Below are 24,918 nucleotides of genomic sequence, written 5' to 3' on the forward strand. Positions count from 1 at the left end.
CCTGGCATGCAGGAATAAGGGGTAATACCAGATGGAAAACCTGCAGGTAAACAAAATTTAAGAACACATAGCATTATTAAGATATTAATAAGGCAATGAGTTCTTCATAGGGGAGATGTTGTTTAAAATTCATTTGCATTAGCAGGTTTCAAACTTTTCTTCTGGGATACTCCCGTTGCGATTTCCTCTTCTACAGATTCCTGAAGAGGGCTGACAGGCCCCAGCTAGCCGAGGGGCCACCCTTGCTGCAGGACATGCCTGTGCCCCTGACCTGTGGCATACCAACCATACCAACCCTCTTTTGCCTCAGAGGCATAGCCAGGCCCATGACTGCAGGCTAAAAAGCAACACCGACTCCCCCACGCCAGCTCACATAAGGACACATAAGGCCAGCGTGGACACATAAGGGGTCTAGCCAGGGGAGGCAAGGCCACTAGCGAGCCCGAGCAGCCCTTTCCCCGCGCCCGCGGCCCAGAGCCGCCGGAACGACGGCATCGAGAACCCCGCCAACCCGTGCTGAACCCACCCGAGGCCGTGCGCGGTCCGCGACTGCGCAGGCGCAGCCCCCGCTCTCCCTCCGCCTGCGCTCTCTCCTCAACGCCGATTGGGTGGGAAGGGCGCGCGCCGCAGCCGGAGGTGGGGGCGTTCTGCCTCCTCGGCGGTTGGCGTGTGGTTGCCGCGGCAACCAGCGGCGGTGGAGGCGCTCGCGCCTCCGCTCTGCCCGCCGTCCCGCCGCCGCGGCCGGGAGGTGAGGGGGAGAGCGGGGTCGGGGCAGGCCGTGGGGGTCTGACCTGGGCCCGCTGGGGAAAGGGTGGTTTCCTCACGGGACGGACGCTGGGAGCGGATCCCGCCTCTTCCTTCCTGCCCCCTACCTGTCCCTCTTGGCTTACGGGCAGTGACATCAAAGCAGCCTTCCCGCGGGTTGTGCTGGGTGGCGGTTGGTCCTTGTCGTCGTCAAGCCTTCTGCTGGGGTGGGGAGACGGGGACGACAGTGTCAAATCACACGGCTCTAGGAGCGGGGGGATCGAGGGAGACCTGCCTCACGGAAAGCCCCTGCGCTGGCAGCCCGGCTTTTCCTCTGCTGTTACTGCTTGTTTTGGAAGAAGGTTTAAGAAAAGGCTCTGAAAGGTATTTTACGTTAAAAAGCCAGAAAGAAGCACGCTTCTCAGTAAAAAAAAATAATGTCCTTTCAGCTTTCCTTCTTCCCCCACCTTTTAAAAAAAAGCAAAAAAACCCAAAACCCGCACGGATAAGGGGGAACTACTGAGCTTCAGCTTTGCTTAGTAAGTAAGGAAGTTTCTTCTGTCTTCACAGTTTCAATCTTTGCTTTTCCTCAGTTTCTCATAAATGTAATACTGGCAAGGAGGATTCTCCGTGCCTTGGTTTGTGTGGCTGTGTGAGTTTTAGTATTGGGATGCTTTTTGCTGTCTCCTCGGTTGTTTTGCTACACTGATGTGAGGATATTATGTAGTGGCGAAAATACATAATGTACATTATATTATGTACTGGCTAAAAAAGCAACCTCTTAATTCTGCGTTGTTATATTTGTTAGGGTATTTTTATCCCCAGACCGTTTACACATCCAGTTCGAAATATGTGTCTTGCCTTCTTCCCTCTCCCCCATTCCCCGATTTATAAGCTCACTTGGAACGACGGCCAGAGTTTAAAAAAAAAAGTTGGTTTTGTTGTGAGAGCTCTACAGTATGCCTCAGGGCGAAAAACCCAGCTTTTCACTGTACATAACAAATGCACATGCAGTTGTGTGCATGACAACAGGGCTGTGCAGATGTATAAAGAGTACTGTAGCTTTATACCACTTCTCACAGCTGTAAAACCTGCTGTAGAGAGTGATGTATTTTCTAACTAATAATTAGGTAATGAGCTGCCATTAATTAGTTATTTATGTGTGAGAATTACTTCTGCTGTGGACCATTGTGCTCATAGCTCTACTTGAAAAAGATGAAGACTAGGGTACAACCTTCTTAAGCACACTGAAACAACAAATCAAATATAACAATGTATTTTAAATGTTATTTAATACACTGAAAGTTTGAAAAAATGATAGCAAGAAAGGGGTAGGTTTTTCTAAGCAGCAAAGACTATACATAAATGTGTCACTGTAAGCAAAAAGGGAATTGGTGGGCAAACACCACATTTGAAGTATACACATAAGCTTTGTTGAAGATTGGGGGTACACATCATGTAACATTTTCCTTTTTGTTTTTAAGGCATTTTATAAAACTACTTACAAGAGCACATGGAGTACGCTATTAAAAGAAGCAGTAGAGCAGTTTGGCCTATGACAGAATTATGGTTCGACTAACAATGGACCTAATTGCTAAAAGTGTCAGTCACAAGAATCACAGTGAAGAGGACTTTGGACGGTATCTGCGAAAAATAACTCATCTGAATTTATCAGATAAAAATATAGATGCAATTGTAAGATTTATTTTTCTTCATTCCTTTTAACCTGGCTACTCAAATGTTTTGCAGTTACTGTTATGATGAGTTATTTATAGTTGGGGAGACAAACAAGCAAAGCCAAGTTTCTATTTTATAACAGCTATATTACATTTTAACATTTATATTGACTTTCAATTAAGCCTTAATAATACATCTGTTTGGCAACATGCTTCAGCATTCCCTGCTGTTACTGTGTGCAACACTGCTTCTATGTAAAAGTGTTTAAATGGATTTAAATGTATGTGCATTTGAAATGTGAAAATAATCTTTCAGCTGTAACTTTTCATATAAAACATCAAAGTGGGTGACTGTAACTCCAACAGTCTGCAGGGTTTCTTATTATCGACCTGACACTTTTTTCTTTATGTGGCAAAAATCTTGTTGAAGTATTTTACTTACCTGAAACTGTGGAAGTATAAATAGTCTGTGTAGCACACAAAAAGGATATTATCAGTACACTAACTATTTTTGCCATTAATTAATTAAATTAGAAAATCCATGTAAGCAATTACACAAGAGAGATGAAGTGTTAAAGTGAAGTATTTTTGCAGTATTTCACAGAACTATTATAGAAATCTGCAGCTCTAAAAAAAAAATTCAAAACAATTTGCTATTTTGATTATTTTGTACAGTTGCTACATTGTAAAGGAGCTTTCAGGAAGTCATCAGAATGGAAATTATAACTCCACTTGCTTACCTCTTTAGCCACTTAACAAAGAGAATTTTTCAAATTAATTATTTAGACCTGACACTTCTCCTGCAGAATACAGCCAGGCTGTTGCCATTGAATCAGTAGGTGTAGGGCTTTGACAGCAGTGCTTTAACCCTCTTGAAACCTAGCTGTAGTGTTCTTGGAGACTTTAGGTCTGAGGTTAAAAAACAAAGTTCATATTTTCAGCAACAGTTTGTTTTTTTATTTAAAGACTTGTATTTATTGATGGTTACCTTTATAAAAATGTGAACTGTGGAACAGAAGAAGATGTAAGGAACTAGTAATTTTGCAGATCAGATTTTATTTTTTTTTTAAGGAAGTAGTAATGATACTACATACTATTAAGTGCAGCACTTATTTTATTCTCATTAATGCCATATTTTTTCTAGTCTTGGGAATTTTACAAAGAGTTGTTAACTCGCAGCACAATCTTTTCAATCTATCTGTGATTTATTCCTTAGATTTCAGAGGAAGTCTGAGAAAGGAAAGGGGATTTTGGGAACAGGATATAAGCCAAGTGAGGTTAACAAATTTGGACTGGTGGACTGGTGAAAAGTGGCTTTTTCAAATTAGGCTAAAATCTACATTATTTTTTTTTAAATTGCCCCCTGGGGCTTATTCATTTAAAAAATAATCCATGACCTTTTCATTTTCAAAGACTAAACCTGCAAACTTTACCCAGTCCTCCTTCCTTTGAGTTTAGTAATAGGAAATTTATACAGGTTTCAGTAAGTCCTGAGTTAATTCAAATCCCCTCAAGATACTGAGCACATTTTGAAATTGCTGAACCCTGAACAACTGAATTGTTGTGTATCGTGGATTTCTGCTTTAGAAGTGTGATTTCAGTCAAGAAGATTAAATAGCTTGTTCTATGTGAAGAGCTCCAAGCAAGCAAATGGGTTTATTCAGCCCACTCCTAGGAATGTGCACAGCCATAGCGAGTTACTAATTTGATCAGTCCATTTGATTAGGACTGGTTCATCAGATGCCATAGAGAAGTTTTACAGAAACCCTCATAAGAACATGTGACCTTTTAGTTATTTAAGAAGAATACATTCAAAGAAACTTGACATTCGAGTGGAGTCTTAGACTCAGAAGTATATTAAAGTACATTGAAGTGCAAGTTTTTGTATAAATCAGTATTCCTTTGCCAAGAACTGGTTTCCATTACATCACTGAGGTTTGATGGAGACAACTATGCTAACAATTGTGCTTTTCTGAAATCCACCTGATGAAGGCAGGGAAGGGAATGAAGTCACACAGGATGTGATGTACCTGCTGATGATGGGTGTAGTCCTCAGCTTCTGTATGGCAGAACAGTAATGATAGATTTTGGTCTAAAATCTATGCAGGAGATGACTACTGACACTCAGTTCTTCTAGGAAAAATAGTTGTTAAAAGTGTTTGTTAAAGATGAAAATGTATAAATCATGCAGCAGAACTTAAATATAAAAACAATCAACAGCTTCCAGAAGCAGGCAGTGAGTGAACTCTATGTAGCATTAATTTGTTATTGTTTATTTCAGGGTGACCTCTCATTGTGTAAAAATCTTAGAGTTCTGTATTTATATGATAACCAAATCAGTCAAATCCAGAACTTGGACTTTGCTTCAAATATAACACACCTTTACCTTCAGAACAATTGTATTACATGTATAGAAAATCTCTCATCGCTGAAAAACCTTGAAAAACTGTAAGTTGAAAATAATGTATTTATTTTACTAGTAAAAGAATAATTATTGCACTAAGAAATTTAAAAACTTATGTAGCCAGTAAGGTCCTTTCAGCTCTTAAATGTTGCTTTTCAAATAAAAGTAATTGCTTATGATTTTTTTAACAAAGTGTTCTATGATATAAGTAAAGTGATGGCATATCATCTTAACATATTTATTTGCATTGAAATTATTTTCCTTTTTCATCCATTTAATAATAATAGTAGCAATATATAAAAGCCCTAAAAAACCCTTCGATCTGTTAGCTGTATGTTCTACTTGCATGCTAGGTTGTTTAATTTTTCTATTATAATTTCCAAATATTATTCAGTAATACTTAAAAATATTTATCTTTTTTAATATATGGAGGCCTTGTGTTAGCTCTTGCTTTCAAAGGATATTAAATCTGTTTTGTGTTCTATTCTGCAGGTATTTGGGGGGCAACTGCATCACTGTAGTAGAGGGTTTGGATAAATTAGAAGAAATAAGGGAGCTACATATTGAAAGTCAACACCTCCCTCTTGGTGAAAAGCTTCTGTTTGATCCAAGATCTCTTAGGTCCCTGGCAGTAAGTACATTTTGAGAATGTCAGTGAGCCATTAATCAGTAGATCAGTATTTTTAAGAGAAGTGATTAGGACTTGATCACTGTGTGTTTTCCTTTTCTCCCAATTGGTGTCATTCTTTCAAATTCTACCAAGGGACTCCTATCCCAATTCTCATATAAGCAAGGAGTCCGGCAAATTCTACTTCTTCATTTATTTTTGTATGAAAGATAGAAATAAGAATAAAGAGAGAGAGGAAGTAAGGAAATGTATGGATGCCCTGTACCAACAGAATGTGAATAAACTAAAAAAGGGGTAGGAATTTATCACAGTTAGTTATCCTAGTCTACTTAGTTTGTAGTGAATTAGTTTGTTGATACTTCTCTGATTGTTATATTAGTTAATTTACTGCCTCCTGTATTTCTCTAGAGAATGCAATGGCAAAAGGTGCCAACAACTTTTTTTTTTCTGGATATTAAGAGCAACACAATCAAAAGCATTCAGTTTTAGTTCTGCAATTTTTCTGTTGTGGTATGTCAAGATTTCAGGAAAGTCAGCTTTTGAAGTTTTCTTTCAACATGTTAATTGCTCAGTAAACATCAGATGTATTGTTGAAGTGGTTAAAAAAATAGACTTTATTTACTAATAGATGTAGTTCTATACTAAAAAAATCATCTTGCTGTATCTCCCAAAGTGTAGTCAGGGCTTGATGAGCTTTTTTTGTGAAGATGAAGAACTTGCTGAAAAGTGAGTTCTTTTGTTCATGTGTAGATCATAAACATTTGACCTAGCTCTAATTCTTGCTGTTTTGAGATTAAGTAATCCAAGACACGTATTGCCATTTTCCTTTAATAGAAATGAGCCATTCCTGTGGGAGCACTTTTACTTTGTTCCTTCTCTATTGGAGAACTGATGAAAGTAGAGGGAGCTTATATTGCTATAATCTTTCCAGGATAACTCATATACTTAAGTGTTTTTCAGCATCCTGGCCTAGAGTCACTAGCATTTTGTTCTTCATGGCTTTTATTTAAGGTCTTTTGGTGTGGTAGTTTTTTCGTTGTTTTTTTTTTTTAAGAAACACTTTGCATTCTTGACCATGCAACATCTTTGTGGAAGCTACATGTAAAAACATTCTATTTTTATCCTTCGAGTGCCAAGTGTTTCGTCCCTCTTTAAGACATCACTTCTTACTTTACTTTCTTCTGTCTGTTTCTGGCTCTTAATGCTGTCAGAGATGAAAGAGCCAAAAACATGGGACCGTATAGCACTCTGTGTACCACAAGCAAATGTTTTGATGATGTCAATATCATGAATCTTTTGACTGAGGAGATTAAGTTTATGCACTGTGTGTATCAGGATGATACTGGTAATTTCTGCCTGCAATGTAGACCTTGGTCAGATTTTAGAAGGCAGTTACACTTCCTGTATACACTGCTGAGATAGACATTTCCTAACTAATGGTAAATCCCATCTTAGAGATGGGATTTACTCACTGGACTAGCTGCCCTTTTTCATCTTCTAGAGATACAAGCTTCTTGATTCTTTTACGTGAAACGACATTAAGTATTTCCTGAGATAAACACCTGAAACATATTTACTTTTTATCTAGAATGTAAAGATCTCTCTAACTATTGTCTGTTACGAAAAGCAAAGTGCATTATGTGACTCACTAGTGTTCCAAAGAAGGGGCAAGGAATAGAGGTATGTATACCAAGAGGTTTGTAGGATCAAGTCTGAAAGAAAAACAGTATAGTCCAGCTGTTAAATAGTCCAGCTGATATAGTCCAGCTGTTATATAGTCCAGCTGATACCCATGTAGTCTGATACGGATTTCAGCTCTATGCAGTTCAGATGTAACCTTGGAAAATGCAGACAATTTCTGTGTCTGTTTTGTACTTCAAATGCAGAGTTAGTAGCACTTGCAGAACTGTGTAAAGCATTTGAACATGTTTAGAGAAAAACAAAAATTCTGTATTTACTAAGAATTCCTGAAATATTTGAGAAATAATCCTACTTTGGTTTGACTTCAAAACCAAAATAAACAGCATTTTAGGACAAGATGCAAGGCCAACATAAAACAATGTAGAGGTATGTCGTAGTTGTACATGTGAGTTTCTGCTTCATATGCTTGTTCTTCCTCTAAGAGAATTTTCTGTAAGTATTTACAACTTGACTCATGCATGGCATGAAAAAAATTACTTTCTTTTTCTGTTTTTCTTCCTCCAGAAATCTTTGTCTGTGTTGAATATCAGCAATAACAACATTGATGAATTAGAAGAACTGGCAGTTTTGGAAAATCTTTCTTATCTTAGAGCAGTTGACAATCAGCTTCAACATATGAAGGTATTAAAATAAATATTTGTTCTATTTAGTATGGGTGATAAGAAATCAGTCAAATCCATCTTTATCACTAAATAGATGAGTAAAAATAAACTTTACTTCTACAGTTACTGAACCTCTGACTTTCCAAGCATGCTGTCCTTTCTCATCCAAAAATCTTATTGAGATTAAAAATGGAAAATCGTTTATCTATGATGTCCAAATGTCCTTTAATCCTACATAAAGTGGCAATTGTGCATGCATCTATCAACTGAGTGGTAAATGCATGGAAGTTATAACTATAATATAATATGTCCAAAATCTAGAGTTAGTGTGTATGTTTTGGCCATCTGAGTGACTATCAGTGACTTAACTTGCAAAGATGATGTGGCCACTGTTTGTTAATTAACTTGCAATATTTTACTATACTACAGTTTTTAATTCTCTATGTTAATGTAAATAAAAGCCTTCTTGAATATCAGATAATCTAGGTGATTTTGCAGCCGTTCTAATATCAAAATGACTCTTTGACTATTGTTGCTGGAGTAGCATAGGAAGTAGTTGTCATGAAAGTATACATCTAATTTCTTTCATAAATTTCTGGCAAGGAAAGACATGTCTTCATAAGCAAGAGCTCTAACTTCCACAGTAGCAGCTAAAACAAATGAAATAAAAGTATTTATGCTCTTCCTTTTGCAGTAGTGAATGTGGTTCACACAGCATGTTCTAGAATTACAATTTCCAGCTTATCTTCTCAAAAAGGAACACGAATATTGGCCTTGTCACTTCTCATTATTTTTATAAGTTATGATGTCTTCTACTTCTTGACATAAAGAGCAGTTAAAAAAATAATTTTAGTGTCATGATAGTAACTGAATGTCAAATTTATGTTGAACAGTATGCTGACAGCATCATTGCACAGTGGAGGCATGGTACAAACTTTATAAATGACTTAACACTCTTTTCATTTAATATAAACCATAGGCATTAGTGTTGTGCTGGTTTTGAAATTTATATTTTTATTAATAAATACTAAAATGAATTGGCTTAAATTGTAACCCAAATCACCAAGACAAAGCCTTGATTAAAATAAACTCTTTCATTACTGGTTTGCATATACATTCTATTTCCTTAGAAAAGTTAACTTTCATTGGTTAGTAATTATTAAAATAACTATTCTTATCACTTCTTAGAACACTTAATATCTTTTACATTAAATTTGGCAGTTCTTTTTACTAATAAGGAGATTCCAGTACTTTGTGTGCATATTCTAGTAATTTTCTAGGTCAATATACTTAATTTGGACTCTTCATTTTTTATATTTTAATATTAAAAAATGTTGAATGATGCATTTCTTTTTTACTAGAGGATTATTAACGTATTGTATTTCAAGCTGTGTTCCTGGCTGGCCGTTGTGATTGAATTCATGTTGAAATACAATTCATGTAGGCTTTTGCAGGGTAATTAAAACCATATTGAATGTGTTGGTTATATCAAAATAACAGTAAGCTTTTTTAAGTAGGTGGTTTCTCCAAAGCTTCCCTTTTGAAAAGGATTCATTTTCTAAATAAAACTTACTATAGTGATTTTTTAATTGTATTTTTTATTTCTTATAAATACAAAAGACTTCAGTTGTGATGATCTCAAAAGAAGATTGTCTTAGCCAAAGAACCAATTATTTTTAAGAATGAGGGTGCCGGTTCAGAGACAGTGTTTTCAGTATCACAGAGGAAAAACCAGTATCTTCTGAAGTAGAATAAGGAGAGGACGAAAAGACTGTATTATTCAGTAACTGTGTGTATATTATTTAATCATTATTAAAAGTCATTATTTCATCATCAGGAAGACCAGAGTTAATATTTACCCAAATCAATTAGACATTTAGATTTCCATGTTACACGGTCACAGCATTTGAAAAATCATGTGGTTAGCATGTGAGTTAGCAGCTGCTGCTATCAGTTACACTTGGATCAAGCTCTGGTAAATTTTGAAAGTGACTGTCCTGTGTGTTTTCTAAACAATCTCCAAGTTTTGAAAATATGGAGCAAATAGGGTATTTCTGTTCATATCCTTGCAGGCCCGTAAAATTAATGACCATATTGAATGTGTCTAACATACAGTGTGATGCAGCTGGATATCCAACTTTCCAGCTACAATTACTGTGTTTTAGAGATTACATTTTAGTAGGCTCTACTTATCACTAATATAAATTCTTATTGAAATTTAAAAAAAAAAAAAAACAAACTGTTGAAAAAGCAGTACGCCATGCAAAGTATTAAAAAAAAAAGTCAGTTTTAGCTCTATTTAAGATGCTATAACTTACAATGAACATCTAGCAGAAGAACAATTTTATACATCCACTAACTGTTAAAAAAAAAATAGTTGAGGAAAGTTTTAAGTATGTTTCGATTTTTTTTTTTTTGCAACCCTGAATTTCATTATTTCATGGCTTACATTATTCTACAACTGTGATAGCTGAAAGGATTTTAGGGAGTATACAGTTGTACTACATATACTTAATTGCTTCTGCTGGCTGAACTTGTTACATACAGCAAAGGCTCCTTCATTCCCACACAAGCTGCCTCCATTCTCCTCCCTTTTGCCCCTCTGTTTTCAAAACTCTGAAGTATACCTCTTTTTCATGCCAAAGGTTCTACGTCCCCTTTTTTCCCATTCCTGCTTCCCCATCACTGCCATCAAGAATGTCCCCAGGAATGTTTGGCGTTGATCAGAGACCGTGGCAGTTCTGCATGACAGAGAAGTGCCGAAGAGCTCTGTTCCCAGCTCTGCTTCACCCGGTGGGAAGAGAAGCTGTAGAGGAGCCATCCAGGTCTTAGCAGGGCTGGTCAACAGCAGTGATCTGTGTAGCAGAGGTAGATGGCAGCAGGAACAGTATGGAATCTTTGCAAAAGAGGGAAATGTGAAAGGCATAAGAAATACATGAAATACAATCTTCTCATGTAGACTTCTTCTCACTTTTGTATAATTAGTATCATTATTTTATATCTAACAATTTAACTCAGTTTTTCCACATTATTATGAAAACCCATACTCCCTCGCTTTTCAACAATGCCACATTGATTTCAGCGTAGTTGAAAATTAGGGCTAGTAAATTCAAGCACTTAAGGTTCTGGCTAATTCAGGGCATTGTTAGCATAATTAACAGACATCAAGGCATATGACCTTGTTTCACATGACTGAACAGTAGACAGAACAAAATTAAGTAATTTTTCTCAATTCATGCAAAATAACTTACTATGACTAGCTACCACATGTAAAAAGCATGTCTTAGGTCAGTTATCAAGAATATAGTTCATTTTAATAGAATTGGTTTTTTCTTTGTTTTCTGTTTCTTGCTACTTCATTTATTTATCCTATCGAGTTTCTGGTTTACTTTAGTCAGGTTCACAAGGACTTCTAGGCTGCAGTGTATTTGGGTTGGAATACTAAGGGAATTTTTAAAAACACTATTCCTATGAAAAAAACCCACAACTATTCCCATTTACAAAAAGCCAGAATATTATTTATTTACTAATTACATCAGTTTTGGAAAGATTATGACTGTGTGAGTATTTGAATAGATAGAGAAAATATAGCTAGAAATACCTATAAAAATCTGAATTTCCTGTCTTTAATTTATTCAACCTCTGCCCGGTATTGATTATGACAAGAGGATATCACAAAAGATGAATTCATTCGCTTCAGAATTTAGTCAGGAACAAGAGAAAAATTATAGATTTTCTCAAATAGATTATGACAGGTAGTCAAAATGGTGACAAATTGCTGTCTGTAGATGTAGTTAGGGCAGCTGGACTAGACATTTCCGATAAAAACTGGAGCATACTGGTCAAATACCAATTCTTAAATTGCCATCATTAATTGGTAAAAACGTTATTGCCAGCACTACAGCTGCCTACTAAGGCACTTGCCCTTCCCCCTCTCCCCCCCAATGGAATATAATTTGCTCGTCAGTATTTTGTAGCAGACCTCAAAGTGATAGCATGACATGATCATTTATCAAACGGAGACTGCCCAGAAGAGTGTCTGGTCCCTTTAGTACAGCTTATTGAAAGGCTGGGAAGTGAAAGCACTTTATTAGAGACAGGAAGGCAATGAACAACTAGAGCGTATCGAAAGGGTAATCATATTTCAGCACAGGATTAGTGTGCTCTTAGATAAACATACACTGGAGTAAGCATGTTCTGGGTCATTTATCAAGTAAGTAACAGCTAACAAAAATCTACAGGACTCTTTGTATACATTCATCAAAGTTAAACTGTATACATTTTATTTCAGTAATAGACAATTTTGTGTTGCAAAACTATTACTTGAAAAAATTTTTTCTAGTGAAATCTCGAACACATTACAGATTTCAATGACAATGCCTGAAAGCTCAGGTAAGAATAAATAAATATGCTTGCTAAATGCTATTTCATTTTTAATAAGCCTAGCCTAAAATGTTTTTCACCTAAATTGTTGTGTTTGTGATTAAGTGTTAGCACCTGAACTGTGAGGGTTATCATATTGCTATTCTGATACATGCTGATAAAGCTTTGCTGTGTAACATTATGAGATTTATCAACATTTCTTCATGTGGACTGGTCCCCAGAGTTTCTTGCAGTGTTTTATCAGTTTTGCTCTTCACAGAACCAAACTTTTGTTCTCTGTTTTTCTGAAAAGATGTTATCATCATTGGATAACAACAGATGATTTGATGATGACGGTGATATCATCTTAGATGAAAAATGATATGGTTTGGAGGCGTGAGGCTGTGCTGCCACTTCCTCTTCCATGTGATTTTTCTAAACATGTATTATATAACCCATAGAATATTCCCAGAAGGATTTCCTACCAAGGGAGTAGAGCCTGCAAAACTGGAATTCTTCTTGCTTGCGTTACCCAGGTGATTTTCTAAATTTGAAGGAGCTAAGAGATATCTGCCTTGCTAGATACTTCATTATTGGCATCAAGCTACAAAATTCTACAGACTTCGCAGTTTAGAACCTGTCACATCATGATTAGTAGATTTTTTCCAAATTATTACAACTGTAGAACATAAATTCTCCTCCTCTTGTATTCATACAGATTGTTTTGAATCCCTCCTTAAGCTTTTCACACGTATAAGGAAGCCTATCAAGAATACAGTTAAGGGAAATTTTGAAAAGAAAGTATTTCAGAAAGTAGGGTATCTGAGTAGAAAGGACCAATCTGCTAAGCTTTGCATCCTTTTAGCTTGAATTTACTGTATTTAAAGACAGAAGAAGTTTTATCTAGGTCATACTGCCCTTCGGTAAGCAGACAGAAACCCAGATGGAGAAAGGTATATTTCAAAAATTTCACTATTTGGGCCAATACAATAACTGACCACCCACAGTTATGTAGGGGGGGATTACTGTTTCTCCTGTAAAATACAGTTTTACATATATATAAAGAGAGAGGCAGTCTACTGTGGTTTGAATGATTTTTAGCCTTTTTTAGAGTCTGTTCTTTCTCTGTAACATATTTAGTCTTCCACAGTTTTTTCAAAATCTAATCAGATGCTGATACTCTAAGGGCTCTGTGAGACCATGGAGATGTATTAACAGACATTACATATCATACAAATTTTTTGGCTGGTAATTCCTCAGCTTTAGGGGCTTATAAGTGGGATTGTAGTGGTAATTCTCCATAGCTGGCATTACTGTATCCTTAAAAATGCAGGGTTTTCCAACTGCATCACCATTTCTAATGTGCAATTATGATATATTCAGGGAATCCTATGCACCACTCTATTTGAAAATGCACATTCTTAATGTGCATATTAATACATGAATGGTCTCATTGAAGTTATTTCTGTGTGCAGGCTCTGGGCCTGGCTGAACAAATCACACTACTATTGAATTTTACTCTGGAGGGGGAAAAATAATCACAATGTTCTGTTCTTGTATCAATTGCAGGATTTGGAGGTTGTATTAAACAAATGGACAAAGCTACGCAGAATGGATCTTACAGGAAACCCCATCTGCCACAAACCAAAGTACAGGGACAGGATTGTAGTACAGTCACAAACTTTAGGTAAAAAATAAAACCAATAGCCAGCCCCAAAACCCACCCATAACCCTCACTGGTTTAGGAAATAACTGATACATTAATTATTCTTGAATTGCACTATTTATGTAAACACAATTACTGCCATCAATATTTATGTCAAATGATACATTTTAAATTTATGTACAGGTAACATAGCTAGAAGTGCTTATGTAATCAACTGCGCAAACTGTGTTGCTTAGCTTTTGCTATTAGTAGTAATCATTCATTTCATACTAGATGATTGGTGAGATTGTAATGACAGTAAGACTTTCTTGTGTTCGTATTCCAGATGTTGTGAAACTGATTTGCAAAGATAAGTTTAGTCTACTTCCCTATCGGCCTGTAGTAGTTGCTATAGGTGTTTTAGTTGTATGGTTACAGTCGTACAGGTCATACCTTACCATGTTTGAATTTGTTACATAACATTTGTCCTTAAAAGCAGTTTACACTTATGTTATTAATGTATTTGCTAACCTTACCGTGATGCAGTTTACATTATTATTTTGAGATAATTTTAGCATAAAAGGAAGCAACTTAGTCTTCTATATGTAAGTATTCATACTGTAGAAACAAGTAAAAAATATCTGCTCATTTTTTACTTTTTTGGATAAAGGTGGCAATTATCTTAAAAGTTGTAATTACAGAACTTGTTTTTCTTTTTTCTGAGAGTACAAAACATTGGCCAGTAAGAAAAAGAAAAAGCCCATCTGCACAATGAAAATAACAGTGACTTAGGACAGTTCTAATGCAACCTAAATCTGTGGCCAAATGAGGTATTTCATTTGACTCAAAAATGCAGATGCAATCAAGGAAACATAAAGCATAAGCTTTATGGCACCTAAGTGAGTAAAGTTAACCTTAAAGAGCCAAATTTGCCTGTCTGTCTTCGTGATCAGTAGGATTTATTGACTGCAAAGACATGCAGTTTCTCTCTCTTAACCTGAATTTCTGCATCTGTATATATCTTGTGTAAGAGCATAGTTTTTCTTCAGAACTTTCTATAAGGTGTTGCACATTAACTGAATGTGAAATACATATATTTCCCTTGAAAGTTATAAAAATAATAGATGCTTTCTTTTGTAACTAAGACGTGTCAACTCGCTCTTGCAGCTTGAATACGAATATCAAGCTGTATTGAATATTTTTTTCACCAAAAGACTAAAAAGAGAAAAAAAGATTTGAAGAGGGCAAATACAGAACCAGTATACATTACCTACAGCTTTGTACAGCCTTTTAGTTAACTTCGGGTATCGCAGAAAATGTTCTCTTCTCTTTGGCAGAAACCCTTGATGGGAAAGAAATTAAAGAAATGGAAAGACAGTTCCTAATGAATTGGAAAGCCTCCAAAGCTGCCAGGAAAAAAAAAAAAGAAAGAATGACAAATGAACATGCAGCCTATCTACACTTTTGTAAGCAAACTAATCAATTACTTCATGATTATTTGCAATATTACAGAAACAATAAAATAGCAGCTAACAGTAAATATACCAGGAATGAGACTTGTACTGGTAGTGAGACTAAAACACAGGAGTAGAAATTGAACTTTTACAATATAAAATTTAATTTTAGCACTAGCTCATGTGGTGGTTTTTTCCTCCCATCCCAATCTCCCAGAATTATGGAAAGGAGTAGCTAATACATTTTGAATGTATGTAAATATTCATTATTACTTTCCATATTAAAAAAAAAGTGTTGGGCATTCTAGAATAAATATGCATGACATACATCAGACTTTTAAGATCTATTTGTTGATATTTGATCTGTGTAAATTCCCAGTCCTTTTAAAGGCCTTCACAAGATACGTGTCTAGCAGAAGTAAAGGTTTTAAACTTGGAAAGAAAAAAAAAAGTCTTGGAGGAAAAAAGCCTTAAACCAAAAAGAAAAGGCAACAGGTTCTTGAAGCAGGAAAACAAATTAGTTTTGAAACTCAAGCAAAACCTGAAATAAACTCTGAGGTTTTTTTAAAAAATGGTGGGGTGGCGGTTGTTGTTGTTAGAGTTGAATGCAGATTAAAACATAAATGATTTAACAGCATGTCTTGCCATCTTGCAGGATTTGGAAACAGACAGACTTTAAATTACTTAAAATGGTTTGAATGACCATATTTATAAAATAAAATAAAATTGGTGGTAGTTACACTGTTGTTTTCAGAAGATAAACTGTGATACGTAACTTGGGGGAGAGAGCATGTTCTTTGTAGCTGTAGTATCTCAAATTATTAATTCATGGAATCTCATGAAGATCAGTTATTTCTGAAGACATGAATTGAAAAGCGCTCAGCCTGTCAGTCTCAGCCCCAAGAAAGTTGCAGTCTGCTCAGTGTTTGGAAGCCATATGTGAGTGGCAATGGTTCTGAAAGTAATATTCTGTCTTCTGAATAACTACCGATATAAGGAGGTGCCATGTAATTGAATTTACTCCCTTCCAAATAACTCTACCTGAGTATGAATACCTGCTTTAATATTCACCTTCATCAGTGTTTGCAGCATTGTCCATAATTTCATACAACGTTTTCCATTCTCAGTTATAAAATTTGAGGCATTTTACCCTAAGGCTTATTACACTGTTTTCTATAACAAGATATACTGGAACCTGTGATCAATCATACTGAATACTAAAATAGATATGCTTTGACTTGGGATATTGAATTAAACCTTTTTTCTTCATTTTCTGCAGCTGACTTTGAAACACCTTATCCTATTCTTCCCTTTCACTACAGTCACTCTGCGAAAGAAAAACCAAATTTTTTAGTTTTGTCTGAGATGCACAAAGTTAAAAGAGAACCTCTTTCAAGAATCCTGGAAAAAAAATAAATCAGACGAAAACTCAGGTATGTGCCTCAGACATCTTCCTCTTAGTTCTGTTCGTTATTGCACATACAGCTCTTACTGAATCAGTCAGAAAATGAGTACATGAAGGTAGAATTTCATCTGAAATCAGTTTCAGGGTTTTTTAACCATGTTATAACTGTTGTCTTTATTTCTTTGAAAGACAGGATAATAGATTTCAGTTTCTGGTTATAAATCAGTAGACTAGCTAATAGTAATAACTTTATTCCAGAGTTACTAGTTTCTGTCATATGGATTTGTTTGTAATCTTCCACAAAGGTAAAATAATACAGAAGTTAATTCTTGGAAGTACAGTTACTGTTCACAACATTGGTGAAGGTTGATCCCATGCATGCAGTAATATGCAGAAGGAGAAACAATCACGTTTCATCATTATAGCTTACTTCTAATAGACATGTTCCAGTGTATTGTATACTTCATTAGCATTTTCCTGCAGCATTAGCTCAAGATCGTCAAGATAATCAAGAAAGAAAATCTGACGTGTGTGCCTTACAGACATTTAGCCATTAGATGAATGTAAACAATTTAGAGTTTAGCATATGTATTCCTTACTCACATAAGCAGCCTTGTGAACTCTAATGCAACTGTTTGAGAAAATAAAATCAGCTCATAGGGATTTGCAGTTTGGGACCTGGAGTTTTTCCAATTTTACCTGTAGTAATATTTTAGTTCAGTATTTGGCACCTAATATCACTCCTTCCAGATTTTTAATGCTACTTTCAGCCTGTTTTATTATTTAGCAGCTGTACTGGCCAACAAAAAAAATCATTTTTGCAATGCTGTAGATAAAATAAATAAATAAATTCAACTGGCACAGGTATTCTTCTGTAACTAAATTACTAAATGTAGTGTTTTATTTTACATTCAAATCAGAATTTATTAGTATGTTTGAAAATTTAACTAGGCAACATTTAATACTCTTTTATTGTTGACAGCTTACCACTTTACATTCCATCATTGTTGTTCCTACTGATTATTTGTTCTGACTAAAAATAGCTGCCTTTCCCTTGGGAAGGGAAGAAGAATTACAGGTCACAGAACTGCTCTCTTCTGAAGTATCATTTTTGTTCTTCATGTGACAATGGATATATTCCATCTTGAAAAGAAACGGAACTAATTATATATGTGCCCATTCTTGAATTTTTTTCCTGCTGCAGAAGTGGAGAAGTTTAAAAACACTAGTTATCACAAAATAGTACTACTGTGTGATTATTTTCCAGGGAATAGTCCAGGCTTGTGAAATTTAAAGGGTACAGCCTAATACTCATGCCATACAAACATGCATTTTTTTCTTTTAATTCCATTGTAAAATTAGTTTATCCACATGCTCAGTGTTCTGTCAGCCTGAATTTCATCTTTATTAGCATTCTGTCTTTTGGGCCAGGCTGAATAAAACTACGCTTTTCATTTACCATTCCCCTTAGTTCTAATAAAGGATGGAACACGCGTGTACAGCACTTCCCAGAAAGTTGTTTCCTTTCGTGTAAGAACTTCTGCTATCTCCTTGGAGATAAAGCATTCCGATTCTACTCTACTATGTTGAAAAGCTGTCCAATTGTTGAGCAGCTTTGCTTGACAAAATTTTTCCCAGTGTGATGAAGCTGGAGTACAATCCTGGCCCTGTTGAAATCCCTTTTGACCCTAGAAAGGCAAAGATTGCATCTTCCATACTTGATTGGAATAAAATGTCTATATTTGTATTACTTTACATTTCCAAATTAAACAATTTGAGTGATTTTTTTGTTTTGTTTTGTTTTTACTATTAGTCTAGAAGATTTTACTCTGAGTCACATAAAGGATAGAATAAACTACAGTCAGATGACTTGCATTTAATATTTTCAAAAAACTTTTAAGCGAGACTTATCTTGGACTCTGAAGGTTGCTTTACATTACAATTTCATATGTAATCACTGATCTTGAGACGTATTCTAATCTTGTTACTAGTGGAATTCTATGGAAAACAAAGAGTCTTGAGAATTAGTTAAAGGTTTGTGAACTCTTTAAAATGTTTATTTTTGGGGGAAAAAAATAATTCAAAATACAGAAATATTAATTCTCAGAGTATATGCAGGTTTGAAATAATGACAAATCACAGTATTCCCTTGACAGATCCAGTAGTTAGGGGTATGCATAAATGTGCCCACATGTAAAGCGAGGAAATTTTGTCAAACTGAACAAATAACCTGTATTGTTTAACTGAAATTCAGTATCAGACCAAAGAAATCAGTGAATTTTAATCCTACCCTCTGTTAGTCAGATAAATTATTCCAACAGATGTTTCCTCTTTCCCTATACATGCTAGGGGATGTTTGACCTTGGCAACTGAAAACCAGGCATTAAATACCTTTTAAACCTACATCTAAGATCCACTGAGGATTACATATAGGTTGAACAATGAAAAAAAACAGTTATTACTAGATTACTGAAATATGTCATTAATCTTTCCTTTTCGATGATATAAAAACAATAGCAATTTTATATTGGATTTTAAGTTAGTTTTGAACATTTAGAGAGAATTATGGATATTGGCAGGAAGTCATTAAAAGAAAACAAATAATTTAACCATTTTAAAGATACCTAATACCTTCCAATGGGATACACTATTATTAATTTTTCCTGAGTAGAGAAGTTGTTGAAATTTCGATGTAAACTTAACCTGTAACCAGCAGTTTCTGCCCACATTTCCTTACTCCTGAAATTGAATATCATAGTAGGTATTCATAGCAATATCGTAGCAATTCCAAATTTGGTGGGAAGGTCACCTTTTGTCTCTCCAGTGTATGTTATGTGATTAGCAATATGGTAATATCCTTAAATGATATAGTTAGCATATAATAAGTACACTGGATTGTGTCAACTAATCATAAGCCACTCTCCCAGCCACCATGCACATCCTGTATCGTTCAAGTTCTAGTACCAATGGAGGGAACTTGCAGTGAGCAATGTTAGTTCTCCCTCTTCTTGGCTCTTTGGCAGGTGCTTTTATCAACATTGTATTTATTTATTTTATTAAATATTTATAAATGCCTTGAGTTGAGGTGATTTATGTGGTCTGAAATCTATATAGAGTAATGTATATTTGATAACAGGTAAGAATGTACATGTTCTGCATCTCTACTGAGCTTTTGTTTGTATGAATCTAACTGGCATTATAATAAATAGAATTTTATTAAAGCCTATTATATGACAGGTTTTTGGGGAGGGCTGATACTGAGATTATAATGCTTGTTATACCCAAAACATAACTTTTACAATCATATGTTTATTGCATATTACAAAATATAGTTATCTTAATTGAGAGCTCCAGGTAACCTAAATCATCTTATCTTACTGAATATAAATTTCAGCAAACTTCTGAAAATTCAAAAATAAAAAATATTTGCAGCCTTGGCTTCAGAAAAAGGAGAAATACAGAGTTAAGATACAAACCAGTGCAGTTTTAGCTGTGCACCCTAGAGCTGGTTTTAGCCACTGAATAGCCTACAAGCACTCCAACTGTATTCAGAATTAGTTGCGTGCAATATTTGGAGATACCAGGTGGAGCACTTTGGCAGAGCTGAGAGCATGTTTTGAACAGACCTGGAGTGCCTTTCCCAGCAGCAAGAGCCCATCTCACTGCCTTTCCTTGGTGGTGGTGTTGAAGGAAAAATGCAAACATCTCCTCAGTGAGGTCTAGAAAGTATTAATCAGCAATTAGTGATGAAGGCTGCGGAAAAGAAATTTAAGGAATTTGCTTGCCATTGAATTATTCAGCCATGATAGGGGTTTGAGAGGAGTCCCTGTAATGCTAGATAAAGTGTAAGGATGAAGAGATTAAGTGCTGAAATTAAATAGTGTTGCTGAAGCAGAGCTATTTGAATGGAGATCAGGTATAAACAGTTTCTGGTTACTGTGGCCCATGTAAGGTTTCAACAGGCGATTCACCAATTTAGTGGTTGGTTGCCTTTCTTCTGGAGGATGTGCACCACCTGCGAAGGTGAGTGTGAGTGCATTTGTAAGACCATAATTAATGTTACAGTATTGCGTATCTTCACGGTATTTTCTGTATCCATGTTTACAGTCTTGCTGAATTAATTCAGCTGAATGTGGTGCTGAATGATTCTGGCCATGATAATTCATAATCTGTTTAGAAGCAAAAATATAACTTTCATTACAAACATGCAAGATTATGTACAAACAGCATTATCTTCTCTCTAAACTTAGATTTCAGTAGTGGTAATTACTGTGGTAATATAAATGGTAATAAAAGAGTTGTTTTAATAGGTGCCAAATCTGTAGTACTCAACACTGCCACATCATTCAGCGTCCCAAAGACAGTGATAAGAGGCACCCCTTTTTGGCCAGGAATTCTGATATTTACCTGGAGACTACTAATTTGGAAATTATCCATTCTTTCCTGTGTCCATGCCTCCCCACTCCAGTTCTCTGTGCTGCTGGCTGTGCCCAAAACTGGGAAAGAGCAAGGACCTAAAATACAGTAACAGAACACATGCACTTACAGACCCCCTGTGCCCTTGAAAAGAATAAATGCTTTTTCAAATCACTGAAAGAGAGTGCGCGTCTCCCGATGAGCAGATTGCCAGCTAGACCACGTCCTCCTACGCGTCTGGACTGCCAGATATCATACAGGCGCATTCTTGTCGGGAGGTATATGCCTGCTGATTGGCAAGCTGGCAGGAGCACATTTGCTTGCATTAGTCTGCTGCCTCTTCCAGGAGATACGTGCTATTTCCCAGACCTTTAGAAGATCAAATGGCACGTGCAACTTGTCAGCCGGTAGTAGGTCAAAAAATTACCAGGGCACATCTGGGTCCGCAGGCTGCAATACATTTTCAAGAATGTTGAAACCTTCTACATAAAATAAATGAATATTTAGAATCATTTAGGTTGGAAAAGACCCTTAAGATCATCAAGTCCAACCGTACGTCAATAACATTTTAAACAGAATGCATATAGAGAGAGGGCTATATAGAGAGTGACTTTAGAGTGAGTTGCATCTTGTAAATGGCTCCATCAAAACTGTATCAGGAATGAAGTACTACTTGAGGATGGTAAAATTAAAAAAAAGCAAACTCAAATCTTTGCATATCTATTTTTCAGGTGTTACGTGGTCATTGTAATAGTTATTAGATAAATGAAACAGACATTCAGTATGCCGTGTTTACTTTTTTCCTATCCTTAGATCTTTGTTGTCAGTACTTTCACAGACTACTGTTGAGATAAAACCTCAAAACTTCGTAACATTTTTAGGCTGCTGCATTAGCATTGCACATTTTTTATTGTGTAACTAATTTACAAAATTATAAAAATCACTTTTATATACACAAAGCATAAATCAAATTAGCAAAGTAAAGAAATAATGCTGTGTTTTCAGGTTTTTAAAACAGACACCTGCATAAGAGATTTAAAAAGTAATGTGAGGTTAAAATAAAGACTGCTACTTGAATAGGGATATATAAATAAATTCTGTAATACCTCAGTATAACTCTGGAAGCTATTCAGTTGAAGTCAGTTCCAGTAAAGTAATTTACTGCAATGATACAAACACTGTTTCGCTATCTGCCTTCCTGTATCCTACCACACATTCTGTAGGCATACTCCCATATCTGAAAAGTCGAAAGCAGTTGCTTTAACAACCTTGAGGTGAAAACGCAATCATTGTGCCCTCATCTAGCAAGATGAGACGCTACATTTTGGAGGCCAGCATTACAACCCCTAGTTATAGAGGAACAGCTATACCTCCTCAAATTCACTTCCAGCACCTGGGATGCATCCCATCCAGTTGCAAAGACCTGGATATGTCAGACATGCCTTAGCGGTTCCTAACTCCATCATCATCTACTGCTGGTAGTACTTCTTAGTACCCACTAAAAACTGTTGCGAGGACCTAGGAGGTGTGAGACCAGGCCTTGCCAGTGAAGAGTCTGATGGTTTCAGAGCAACATGCAGTACTGGTGCAGCTTTTTGGTGTCAGAAGTGCCAAAAGGGCAACCAAGTAAGGCAGCAGTGCTTGAACACCTCCCCTTGGTACTGCTCTGACCCTAATCAGAACGTATGTATAGATACTTAAGCTTTGTAATCCCTGTGTACACACTTGAAATTTAAATCAGTAACCAATGAAAAAAACCTATTTTTCTTCAATGTCACATTAAAAATAGTGCAAGGTGTGAGTTAATTTAATGCCATAGCATTTCTTTATATATGCAGGTATAAAGCAGCGCATAGAACTGCCTGTGATACAATCAAAAAGTTCTGAAGTTGGGGAAGAAGGGGAAAACAATAGCCAAAAAAATTGAGTCAGTGTTCAAGATGTGCCCGTTGATTTTTCAGGATGAGGATTAAGACACATGATCTGTTAGTATGGGAAAATATGTCACTGTAATTCAGAGTGTAACTGATAAAAATAAGGGGATCTGAAAGTCTCTTCCATGTTTTCCTTATGATTTTTTTATCTTCAGGTACTGTGAAAAGTAGCTATCCTGACTAACAGAGCTCTGAAGGGAATCAATTAATATGTGAACCTGCTTATTTACAGTCACTAAATGATAAATGTTATATATTGTGGCCGTAACCAATAAATTTTACTTTGCTAGAAAAAAACCAGTGAGTTTTTACTTTGTCACATGACCTTGAAGGATTCTAGGAGTTCACTGCTAAAAAAAAAAAATATGTATTTGAACCTTACCTCTTCAATCAAATAACACTGTAACCAGAGACTACAGAAATGACTGACTGCATCCTTCTGTTCTCTTAATTCTGAGCAGAATTAATGGCTGCATCAAAACCAAGATAAATCAGAGCCAGCTGTGAAATGATCCATGTAATAGCCTAATACTTTAATTCAAAAAGAGAATTGGAGCAATAAGATCTTCCTTTCTTGGAGAGTTAATATATTACACTGTCATAGTAATCACTGATTACACGTCCAGTAAAGTTGGGTATAATCAGTTATGCATAGTTTGTAGTAAAATGTTTTGGAATAAAAGTCTGGGTCTTATTTGGTTTCATTTATAAGAGAAATTGCTTGGATTATGACTAAGATTTTTGTTTCCTGTGGAACTTGAAAATTATCAGTACTTGATAAAAATTTATCTGGCCAAAATTGTTAACTGTCACCATTTCTGTGTGTGGAAAAAGCTGGTCAAGTTTGTAATAAGGGAATGTATAGTACTCCAGATCGTCAGGTTATGTCAGTTCATCTTCGTCTGCCCTCAGTTTGGCATTGGTTAAAAGAAAGGGCTTTCGCTGCATCAGTCGATATCCTGGCAATAGGTAAAGGCCTCTTCTTTTGTCTGCAGCTTTTGATAACACTGCTTATAAACTTTATAGAAACGTTGTGTGGTCCTGAGAAGTGTTAATGAAGACAGGAGCGTTAGGGGCTTTGGTGTGGTTCTGACGTGAAGGCCTCATCTGTCTTCTTTGGTCTCTCGGATGTAGGTTGAGGAGGAATCTGAAGTAACAGCAGAAGTAAGTTGAATTCTAAAAGCGAGAAGTTACAGGATGTGAAGATTTGGCATGCTTAGAGTCTTCCTTCAAGAAGAAAGGAGCTATTAGCACATGATTTTTGAGAAGACCTGTAGTCCTAAAAAATAATTTCCATCATTTGGATTTTTCCATGTTCTGGTGAATAACGTGGAACAGTTGGGAAAGAAGGCACAAGAAGATTAATGATGTCTATGCTGATTAATTTTTGGATTGGGAATATTACACATTAATTTCACTTCAAATTCTGTTTTAAGTAACTGGGACTTGAGTTTGGCTGCTTTGCACTGGTTTGAGTAATTAAATGAACACTCAAGACTTCTGATATAGGAAAATTCCAAACGTACAGATAAGGAAAGGAAAGCCCAGATTGCAAATTGCCCCTGGAATAAAACCTTTCCTGATGGAGCTTCTCTGGATGAATGTCAGCTCAAAATCTTATGCTTGAGACCCTCCCTGAAATAAGAAAGGAATTTTTCCTGAAGAAGGAAATCAGGATCTGTCTTTTTGCATTCAATGTTTTGTGTATTTTGTTATAGTTTATATTTTATTGCCCTTTGATAAAGATAATTCAAATAAATTTAACTCTTGCATACATTCTCCCCTTGAACAACAAGATCTTTATCTTCATTATAAAGAAACAGCTTTCCAAAACTAAGGTAGTAAATGAGTGGTACTATAACCCTGAGGTGCCACTTGCTTCTGTTAAAGCTAGTGAGTCATTTGCCTTCAAAATAAGAACATACAAAACAATAAATAAAGCTCTGA

At 35.9% G+C, this 24,918-nt stretch overlaps 1 protein-coding gene across 1 annotated transcript; it reads left to right on the forward strand.

Moving 5' to 3' along the window:
• Positions 1–615: 615 nt before the first annotated feature.
• On the forward strand, positions 616–24,893 carry PPP1R42 (protein phosphatase 1 regulatory subunit 42). Its single transcript, XM_072851246.1, has 10 exons — positions 616–748; positions 1,194–1,283; positions 2,229–2,439; positions 4,702–4,868; positions 5,317–5,455; positions 7,658–7,774; positions 13,687–13,804; positions 15,100–15,228; positions 16,496–16,649; positions 24,106–24,893. The coding sequence occupies exons 3-9, from the start codon at positions 2,311–2,313 to the stop codon at positions 16,630–16,632; spliced, it is 936 nt and encodes a 311-aa protein (XP_072707347.1). The 5' UTR covers positions 616–748; positions 1,194–1,283; positions 2,229–2,310; the 3' UTR covers positions 16,633–16,649; positions 24,106–24,893.
• Positions 24,894–24,918: the final 25 nt, after the last annotated feature.

Source organism: Ciconia boyciana, chromosome 2 (genome assembly GCF_034638445.1).
Source record: "Ciconia boyciana chromosome 2, ASM3463844v1, whole genome shotgun sequence".
In the NCBI taxonomy this organism is placed as follows: Eukaryota; Metazoa; Chordata; class Aves; order Ciconiiformes; family Ciconiidae; genus Ciconia; species Ciconia boyciana.

Excerpts from the sequence above, each read along its gene's own strand:
- PPP1R42 (XM_072851246.1), top strand. The coding sequence starts at position 2,311 with ATGGTTCGACTAACAATGGACCTAATTGCTAAAAGTGTCAGTCACAAG. Across the intron at positions 7,775-13,686 it reads ATCAGCTTCAACATATGAAG|GATTTGGAGGTTGTATTAAA; the intron begins GTATTAAAATAA and ends TATCAATTGCAG. Across the intron at positions 15,229-16,495 it reads TGCAGCCTATCTACACTTTT|CTGACTTTGAAACACCTTAT; the intron begins GTAAGCAAACTA and ends CATTTTCTGCAG.